Here is a 6,984-nt window from a genome sequence, read left to right as displayed (position 1 = left end):
GTATGTATGCAGTTCTATAGTGTAATGTTCAGATGTATAACAAAAATTATGAATTTTAATTTTTCAATTCCAGAACTCATTTCTTGTTCATTCTTGTTATGTTGTCATTTTGTCAGTTTTTGTAGACTGTAACTAAAAATGGTCACGCAGAGGTTTTATCTAATAAATGATAAGTGTAGAGCAAGTTTCCAACATAGCCAGACTGTCGTGGTTACACCACAGTTCTACACAGTGTGAGATAGTGGTGATAGTGTATTAGGCCCAACATTGTAATTTTGAGAAGAAAGGATCTGATTTAAGGGAAAATGTCTCTGTTAAAAGAAAAAAAACTTTACAAAAATAAAAGTTTTCTTATCAAATAACCAAACTTTGCAAAGATGCATCAGTCTTACTAGACCACAGATAGCACTGCCTGTCATTTCTTATGGCAATAAAGATGTACTTTCTTGCCATAAAAATATAAAATCATTATATTGTCACAAGCCTTCTTCAGTTTAAAGTTTGGTTAACTGGAAGTATATCACATTTACCTACTGAAGGCTGTCTGGCTTAATGGGAATCTACCCAACATCAGGAGACAACTGTCAGGTCAGTTTATCTGATTCATTGAGAAACTGCTTCTCAATCCTGGAGTTGTCTTGCTTCTGGTAAATGTTAGCTTTCCTGCTAACACAGACATTTTTGCTTTTGTACATCAGAAACTGTAGCATTCTGTTTTTAACAATGCAACTGTGGTCTGATCAAATCAATTCAATATTGCAAAGTGTGGGATTCTAGGTTACTCCTTTGAACATAGAAGGGCCCTAATCCACCCAGCGTAGATTCACTGTCCAGCTTTATATACAGTCTATAAGGGGGAGGGGCCTGTATTTTCTAAATACTATGAAGTGTGAATTAAAAAGGAAAAGATTACATTCACTTTTCACAGCTCCCTGAACACACTATAACCCCTTCTATATAGTGATAAATGGCTTTTCCAATTGCAAGTCGACATCACTGCTACACTAATGATGCCGTAGGAAAAACATGGATATTGTGTCTTGTCCCTCACTGACATGCACAGCACTACAAAGAGCACCTTCAAACAGAACTCGTTAACAATCAGCTGCAAGTTTTTGTTTTCAATTTTTAAGCTTTTTTTATGTAAAACTTCACTTCAACATGTCGTCATTGCAGAAAAAAATGTACTTTGGTTTCTGTTCCAAATCAACATTTGCTTTAATCATGGACAAAAACATAGAAAGACGAGCTCAGCACTGTAAAGTTTGAAAACAGTGCGCTGTGCACTCAGTTTGCAGTGTTGTGCATCACTGAGTCAAAGACAAAACATCCAACGACAGCAGGGGTAGGAAATTAAATACATTTATTACAAAAAGTCTAGGAGCAGGAAGGTGCTAAAAGTGAACATCAGTACAGATGGAAACAGGAAGTTACACTAATGAAAAAAGTTTAAGCAGCTTTTACCCTTTGAAATTTATAAAGTTATACAAATGTACAATAACACAGCAGGCTGAAACTTACAAATTTAATGAGAAAAGGGGTTTTTCAATTCAATGAGCAATGCCAGAAATTCCATAAAAAGTGCTAACATCCCAGAACAGCTACAAGAGCAGCGAGCAGTTCTTTAGGAGGCCTCGAACATCTTCTTCCTGTCAGCCTTGTCCTCAATGTTCTTACGCCAGTCGCCCACCGCCTCTGCAGGCTGCAGGAAAAACAGTGACAGTCAGAGACAGTCAAGACTTTCTAGCCTCCTAAATGAATCTTAAATTAAAATATTAAATGCAAACACTCACCTCCTCTTTCACCTCCTTCTTGACCTGCTTCAGGTTGGCCCTGAGGTCCAGGTTAACTGTGTGTTTGGAGCCCAGCAGAGCTTTCAGCATGGCATCGGCAGACATGCGCACTTTCTTCAGAGCGGGCTTCTTCACTCCAGCCAGGTCGACCACTTTGATTTTCAGGTCATCAATCTACGAGCGACCAAGCAGTTTAAAGGTGAAACCAAGTCGAAAGCAGAGCAGTGCGGACGCATTTAGAACCAGCGGCGAAACGCTGAAAACGCTTTACATTTGGCATGCACCCTACATCGGTGTTTTATCTGTAATGTGAGTTTATCACATTAGCAGTGCAGGAGGGGCTCTGCTTATGAAAACTAAACTGCTACTGCTACTCAGACAATGATATTTCTAGAATGTCTGATTTATTTATTGATTTATTTTAATTTGCTGATTACACAAATATCTCCGGCTCTGTGAAGAATTTGCAACAACTTTTGAACCTGATCAACTTGATCAGGACTCAGAAATTTAAAAAAGCTTAACATAAATTAATTATCACTAAATTTGAAAAACAGACAATTCAAAGTATTATGTATAAAATAAATCAAATTTAGATACTTAAATAAAATGTTAAGATAGAGTGAAATTAAATTCCTTGGTGTGACAATAAATGACAAAATTTGCTGGAAATTAAATGTACAATATATTTTGTTGTTACTTTATTATCCATATTTAAATGTTAAAAATAAAACAGTCTAATCAATAATCAGTATTAATGAGAAAAAAATGATCTCTCATGCATCTAAATTGTAGGAAATATCAAGAATAAAGAATAAAGCAGACATCATGCACAAAGAGAAAGGATTTGTGCTCATCCAGATAACTTCAGGATTTAACCTTGGTGCTCAGTATTACTTTCACTTCTTCCTGGGGAACATCACCATGGTAACTTACACTGCAGATCTAACCTGCTCTGTAGGAGGTAATGTTCTAGATTTGAGACTAATAGGTATGAAATAACCACAGATCAGTCAATTCTAAGGAAAATGACGTGATTTCTGAAAGACCCTTGAAATATGGAAAGAAATGTGGATTCTCATGTGCAACAATTTATGATACTAATATGGGACATCTATTTATATTTGTTGAAATTATATCAAATTTGTATGTAGATCAAGCACAGAGTTCAATTTGTTCTTTATATGTCGTCTCTATTGACGCCCAGAACATTAAACAGCTGCAGCTGAACAGATAAAAACTAAAATTGTCTTGACTCAGCTTCAAATAGGCTTTTAATACAGTAGCCCTACTCCAATCTTACCAACCTGATTATTACAGTGAACCTTTGTACTTGATGCTTTAACTCTTGTGCAAATCTTGTGCAAGAAAGAAGGTGAAAGAACAACCTGCCTTCCTGTTTTGTTTACAACTATATCACACTGAGTGATTTCAAGGTTAACACGTTCTGTGGATGTGAAAAGCTGCCAGTCTGTTCTGCAGAACAGGTGGAAGTGTACCTCTTTATCAGCCTTGCCCACTTTGATCTCCAGGTCGTACCTCTCTTCATCAAGTTTGTCGATGAGGGCGTGCAACTTTTTGCAGGTTTCCTGAGCGAACAGACACATCCAATGTTTGGTTACTTAGGACTCATCTTTAGTGAGGATATTATAGTTACAAATATCCTCACTAAATGAATATTATAAATAAGAGCTGACAAGAATTCGGAAATCCTCAAATAAAAGAACCATTGTCTGCATGAAATAATGATAAAGGGAATATTCAGAATGATTTCCATTCAGCAGCTTTCAGTTGAGCTTTGACTCTCACCATGAGAGTTGCCTGGTCTCCACTCAGCGCAGGAGGGGGGCAATTCTCTGCCATGTAGGTCTGCTTAGAGGCTGCAATTTCCTGTTTCTCCTTTTCAATCCAGTTCACCGCGATCTGCAGCATCAAACTCTGCAGGACAAAAGAAAAGTCAAGAAGTCAGTAGTAATGAACCGTTGAGTGCGAAAGTGAAACCTGAATACTTTAAAATGTTCAGCAGAAACACCTTTGGCTGTATAGAGGTCTATGGGAAACTAGTTTTTGAGTCAGTTGACCTGTGACCTCAGAAAACACTTTGCTGTTGAGTTTATGGCTTAACTGTTACTTTTAACACTTGGAATATAGCACGGAGTTCATTTTGTCCATTTTGTCATTTTGTCAATCGTCATTAGTATGTGGAAAGATAATAAAGTAGGGTTGGGTTCCTGATATATTGGCCTATATTTGCCAGTATGTGAGTATAATGACAGATAAATGAAAATTAAAAAATAAAATAACAAAGAGACAGGACACAAAAAACTATGCAAACAATGTTGCATAGTCTGTCCACCAGAGGGCGCTGTGTAATTAAATGTTGACAACAGGTGCTTGGAAGACCAGAAACCCCACCAGCTGATCTGAGCTGAGTTGGGGAGCGCACAAAGGACTGATCTACAACTTGCTGTGACAATAAAGAAAGATTACTTTTCAGCTGCATTGTCATATTATCTTACTAGCTCATAAATAACTACACATAAGCATTAGGTAACCCCATTTGCTTAATGTGGTTGACGTTACAGTATCAACATCCATCTTTTATTTACAGTCGATACAGAGAACATGCCAACTTTCTTTTTAAAGTAATAAAACCGTTCAAAGCTCAGAAAGACTGCCGACGACATACCTTCAGATGATGCCTGCGGCTTGAAGTCATCTTTTTTCTGTGAGGAGTGAACACAACAGTCTCTGTCACAACTGTAACAGCAGTAATTCAAACAGCTGTACAAACACAGCTAGAAAGAAAATGACATGAAGTTTTTAAAGTTTTCCCTCCTAATTTTCTTCTTTGCACTTTCATTTCTGATCATTTTCTTTCTTTAGTCTGTTTGACCTTTCCTCATACTTTTTCCCTGTTTTAGTAATTCCTCTAATTTTCTCCTTTATTTATTTCCTTCTTTCTGCTCTTTCCTGTATTTTCCTTTTCATTCTCTCCTCATTTTGTTCTCTTTTCTGCTTTTGTTATTTCTTCTTTTTAAATTCCTCCCTTTTTTCTAAATCCTCTTCTTTTTTCTGTTTTTCCTTCTTTTTTGTCAATTTTTGCCTTCCTTTCCATTTTTTCCATCCTCCTTTTTCTTCTTTTGCCCTCTCCTTCCTTCTTTTCCTCTATTAACGTTTACTTCCTAAGTAAGATCCATAGTAATCTTATGTTCATTTGATCCAGTGAAGTCCAGTAAAATACTTGCTCCACTAAAATCACTGATATATGATGAAGAGACAGCACTTACTCAGACATGTTTACGGTTTCTGTTCTTCACAATCTGTTTGGAGAAAGAAACAGAAGAAAAACTCATCAGGATGGAAACATATGAGACACCTTATTTGTATGAAATGTGATCTATTCAGCCAGTTGATGAGCAGCTGAGTGATGACAGAGCTAACTTTGGGGTTGGGGTCAAATGTGGCCACTGACGCCTGCGATAAGCTCCTTTACAGGGGTTCATAACTAAATATCCTTGGGGAGTTAACACTTCAATTCCTTTCCCAGAGAAGAATCTTTCCAACAGAATGTGCTGCGGCAGCAGCTTCGCGGCCAACACCAGCGGGTAAACACACCCCAAAAACAAGGCAGCCGGTCCCAGAGTCAAGTTTCAGAAGATATATTTAATGAGAATAACGCACAGGTTTAGTTTTCCAGCTGAAATATGACACAAAGAAGCTAATTTAAGGCAAGAAGGTTTATAGTTTTAGGCTATAAAACTTCTAAAACTGTAAAACAAAAAGAAGAACTTTTATATTTGTGCAGTCCACAAATCAAACCGTAAAACACTCAGAATCAGCTCCATGCTTTACCAATCAATATACTTTAAAAAAAAAGTAACAAATAATTACATTTTGTGATGCTTATAGCAGAGTGACTTCACAGCTTGAGAAATGTTTAACAGTGGAGCACAAATTCCCTAAACAGTCAAAAAGGAAACTAATATCCATCATAACACCTCATTTTTTTCCATGTTTTTTCCTTCTGTCCTTCAGGACATGTAAAGATCCTGATCTTTAAAACTCAGTCAAACAACAAAATACAATAAAATGTACTTTGATTTTATTTTTAATGCTTCATAAATAGTTTTTACAGAGAAACATACAGAAAAAGAACAGATATTCCCAAACATAAATCTGTAAGACGCATCGCAGTAACAACTGTTCTGATTATTTTAGGAAAGAAAAGTAAACTCGTTCCATAAAATGCTTTCCAGTAATTTCAGCAACAGAAAACTCTTAAACTAATCTTGAAATCAGTAGAAATATCCCAGCTTTGTTTTTGCTTTTTTCTAAAAGAAATTAAACATCTAAAAAAATAAACCTAAAAATAAAATAAACCATCTAAATTTTATCAAAACTTTCCAAAACTGCCAAATGTTCCCAAAATGTAGAAATCTTCATAGAAAGTCAAAATCAAATGAGAGCATCGTTCAGTCTCTGCAGCGCTGCTCAAACACACAACGCTCAGATCGCCCTGGTTCATGTTTCCCTTCAGTTATTAACAAACCCCAGAGGTCAGGACTTTCATCACCTTAGCGCTTTCCCCCAAAAGATTCCACACAGCAGTGGTTTCATATCCGTTCACCAGCTCTGTACAGACATGCAGAGAGAGGAGGAGGAGGAGGAGGAAGATAGGGAAACTGGTCTCACCTACGACGAGACGGAAAGTCCAGGAGGAGGGCAGCAGTGGCCAGTGGCAGTGGGAAGAAATCATCCCAGGGGTGTATATATACGAGGCATCAGATATGGATATGGTGCTCCTGTTTATGGAAATGCAGAATCCTCAGACCAATCGGCCAGCAAGATCCTGAAATATCATCAACCCCTTCCAACTTCACCCCATAAATCAGCGTTTATTGAGGAGGAGCCTGATTTCATTTTAGGACTTTGCTGGGTGCCACCGGGATGCTATAAAAGGGAGGAAGAGAAGGATGATGATGATTCACATTTGATATGAAACTATCAGAGTGCAAATATTTCACTGGGTGATCATGGGACTGCTGGAAATAGAGGGACAGTAAAAACATTTTTGGCTTGTTATTGAACTCAAGATGCTCAAATCCAAAAAGTTGGTAAGAAGTTGTGACAAAACAAACTTTTCAGGCTGGTTTTCACTTTTGAGTCATTGATTAAAGGATGATTTTTC

The 6,984-nt window shown here is 37.2% G+C and overlaps 1 protein-coding gene across 1 annotated transcript; it reads right to left on the bottom strand.

Moving 5' to 3' along the window:
• Positions 1 to 1,346: 1,346 nt before the first annotated feature.
• Positions 1,347 to 6,608, bottom strand: LOC102195741 (troponin I, fast skeletal muscle-like). Its single transcript, XM_005748751.2, has 7 exons — positions 6,489 to 6,608; positions 5,084 to 5,116; positions 4,483 to 4,519; positions 3,603 to 3,731; positions 3,293 to 3,382; positions 1,794 to 1,967; positions 1,347 to 1,702 (listed from the first exon to the last, which is right to left on the bottom strand). Exons 2-7 carry the CDS (start codon positions 5,089 to 5,091, stop codon positions 1,625 to 1,627), a joined length of 516 nt encoding a protein of 171 aa, XP_005748808.1. The 5' UTR covers positions 5,092 to 5,116; positions 6,489 to 6,608; the 3' UTR covers positions 1,347 to 1,624.
• Positions 6,609 to 6,984: the final 376 nt, after the last annotated feature.

Source organism: Pundamilia nyererei, unplaced genomic scaffold, assembly GCF_000239375.1.
Source record: "Pundamilia nyererei isolate P.nyererei 1_Seehausen unplaced genomic scaffold, PunNye1.0 scaffold00229, whole genome shotgun sequence".
NCBI classification, from domain to species: Eukaryota; Metazoa; Chordata; class Actinopteri; order Cichliformes; family Cichlidae; genus Pundamilia; species Pundamilia nyererei.
This window is presented reverse-complemented; position numbering and strand designations above follow the sequence as displayed.

Bases quoted from the DNA above. Each gene is read 5' to 3' on its own strand.
- LOC102195741 (XM_005748751.2), bottom strand. The intron at 3,383-3,602 runs GTGAGAGTCAAA...CTGTTCGCTCAG, and splicing joins GAGACCAGGCAACTCTCATG to GAAACCTGCAAAAAGTTGCA. The intron at 1,703-1,793 runs GTGAGTGTTTGC...TTTTTCCTGCAG, and splicing joins AGAAGGAGGTGAAAGAGGAG to CCTGCAGAGGCGGTGGGCGA.